The following is a 2,624-nucleotide window of genomic DNA, read 5'->3' on the forward strand; positions in this document are numbered from 1 at the left end:
AGCAGAAATCGAGACTCATCAGACCAAGCAACGTTTTTCCAATCTTCTACTGTCCAATTTCGATGAGCTTGTACAAATTGTAGCCTCAGTTTCCTGTTCTTAGCTGAAAGGAGTGGTACCCGGTGTGGTCTTCTGCTGCTGTAGCCCATCTGCCTCAAAGTTCGACGCACTGTGCGTTCAGAGATGCTCTTAGGCCTACCTTGGTTGTAACGGGTGGCGATTTGAGTCACTGTTGCCTTTCTATCAGCTCGAACCAGTCTGCCCATTCTCCTCTGACCTCTGGCATCAACAAGGCATTTCCGCCCACAGAACTGCCGCTCACTGGATTTTTTTTCTTTTTCGGGCCATTCTCTGTAAACCCTAGAGATGGTTGTGCGTGAAAATCCCAGTAGATCAGCAGTTTCTGAAATACTCAGACCAGCCCTTCTGGCACCAACAACCATGCCACGTTCAAAGGCACTCAAATCACCTTTCTTCCCCATACTGATGCTCGGTTTGAACTGCAGGAGATTGTCTTGACCATGTCTACATGCCTAAATGCACTGAGTTGCCGCCATGTGATTGGCTGATTAGAAATTAAGTGTTAACAAGAAGTTGGACAGGTGTACCTAATAAAGTGGCCAGTGAGTGTATTCACTACATGCTTCCTTAAAAATGTTAAATATCAATATGAAACATTTCAATTATGCACAATAAATTATAATTTATGTTGATAAAAAAGGTAATTATTAATTGCTAGAGATAAGAAGTGCAATTTGTGTTTATAATTTCTGGTTATACTACATGATTCCCATAAAACAATTTGTATCTTAGATATTCCTCCAAACATTGAATAGCATGATCATCAACTCTTGGATCAAATTTATTAGCCAAGAAATGATGCTGCTGGACCAGCCAGTGCAAGTCGCCTGTTCCATATACACACACGTCTCTTCTATGCTTTCCAGTACATACAGAATAAGCGGCTCCATTTTTCATGTCTCCTTCTAGGCTTTTCCATTTCACCAATCTGGCCAATGCATTTAGGTCTGATATATCATATTTAATGTGCTTGTGTACAGATCCGGGCATTTCAGGAAGTCTTTGAAGTGTTGCCCAAAGAAACTCATCTGGACTGTATGTGTCCTTAGCCCATTCCATAAGTTCTTTCACCATTGAGTTTTCAAACAAGGACCTCACAAAATCTTTGGTGAGAAGCACATAGGCATTACCACTAAAAATTGGAATATTAAAGGGTGGCACATTTTTTTTAATGTCTGTCTGTACTGCATAATCCTGTATTTCATAATGATATTCCCATCGCTTCTTCTTATATGAAGGTGGTTTCTCTGACTCCATGTTGTTTTTGCCATTTAAAAGCTTTAATTTTTTGACAATTTCAGCATTTGTTTTTAAAGGAAAATCTGTTCCACAAGTATTTATTAGGTACTTCCAGTCAACACTGCTGTTCAACAAGTCCTCCATGCAGTTCAGATCAGCTTGGACACGAGACCATGTTGCATAGATCACAGATTCCCTCTTAGATGACACAAATACATTGTGAAAGCATGAAGCTATGGCTTTTACTGCCTCAAAGAACGTTTCTGAAGATTTCATGTCCACATGTATGCAATAAACATTCTGAGGCATGTAAATGGACCGTAATAACCTTTCAAACATCTCAATGTCATTATGGATTACCATGGAATAGGCAATAGGATAATCTTTTTCCTCTTCACTGAGGGTAAACATGACATATTTTTTCAGTTTTGTAAAATTTGTACAGTCTTTGGTTAATTCTACGTAGTCTGTGTCCGTGGCAAGAACTCTTCTATTTGCAACAATTAAATTGTCAATCAGAGCCTTTCTTACCTCATCCTGGTCACCAGTGATGATTTTGGAGCAATTCTTTCTCCCGGAGGCTGGTAGCTTTAATTCCTGGTAGTAAAGATATCTGCAATATTCACTCCTTAAATCACCATTCTGCTTGCTAAAGTCAACGTTACAGTCCAGTGAAATATATACCATTATCATTGTAATGCAGAATGCAGTGCTGCCAAATATAAGTATTTGGTTTGAATTCAGTCTCCATAGTTTTCTCTGAAATTTTTGCCACATTTTCTGTAATTCTATAGGAGACAATAGCCTAATAAATCACATCCTTAACCTGCAGTCGCTGCAGTTAGGTAGTTTGTTCGGAGAAATAAGAAGCTTGTGAAATATGGGAAGCAAATATAACTTCATTGATGAAGTAGCCAGTGATTAAGCAGATTGAGTATTACCTATTGTAAAGGACTGGCAGATCCTGTTTTTAAGTCTCCACCCTTATTCTGACACAATATACTCGGCTTTTTCTCAATAGAGAAGCTGCTTGAAATGTCCTACAGTGCTATGGTGCACACAGTTCATTGTCTAATGCAAACTGTAGCAATTCTTTTGGCCCGTAGGCTACTGGAAAATGCTTTGCCATATCAAATGAACAGCAACTCTATATTTTATTACAAAAAAAGCTGTTCAAAAGGGTTTTTTTCAACATAGCGCTTGAGGAACATATCACTCCCCATTGTCCTAGTTTATTGCTTGCTGAAGATAATGTTGAGTTCTTGATGATTATAGTTCAAAGCAAGGGAATGTTTGCGACACTG

The 2,624-nt window shown here is 38.8% G+C and overlaps 1 protein-coding gene across 1 annotated transcript; it reads right to left on the reverse strand.

Annotated features, from left to right (window-relative positions):
* Positions 1 to 636: 636 nt before the first annotated feature.
* Positions 637 to 2,160, reverse strand: LOC143773563 (beta-1,3-galactosyl-O-glycosyl-glycoprotein beta-1,6-N-acetylglucosaminyltransferase 3-like). Its single transcript, XM_077260970.1, has one exon. The coding sequence runs from the start codon at positions 2,095 to 2,097 to the stop codon at positions 775 to 777; it is 1,323 nt and encodes a 440-aa protein (XP_077117085.1). The 5' UTR covers positions 2,098 to 2,160; the 3' UTR covers positions 637 to 774.
* Positions 2,161 to 2,624: the final 464 nt, after the last annotated feature.

The sequence above is a fragment of the Ranitomeya variabilis genome, chromosome 5 (genome assembly GCF_051348905.1).
Source record: "Ranitomeya variabilis isolate aRanVar5 chromosome 5, aRanVar5.hap1, whole genome shotgun sequence".
Classification (NCBI taxonomy): domain Eukaryota; kingdom Metazoa; phylum Chordata; class Amphibia; order Anura; family Dendrobatidae; genus Ranitomeya; species Ranitomeya variabilis.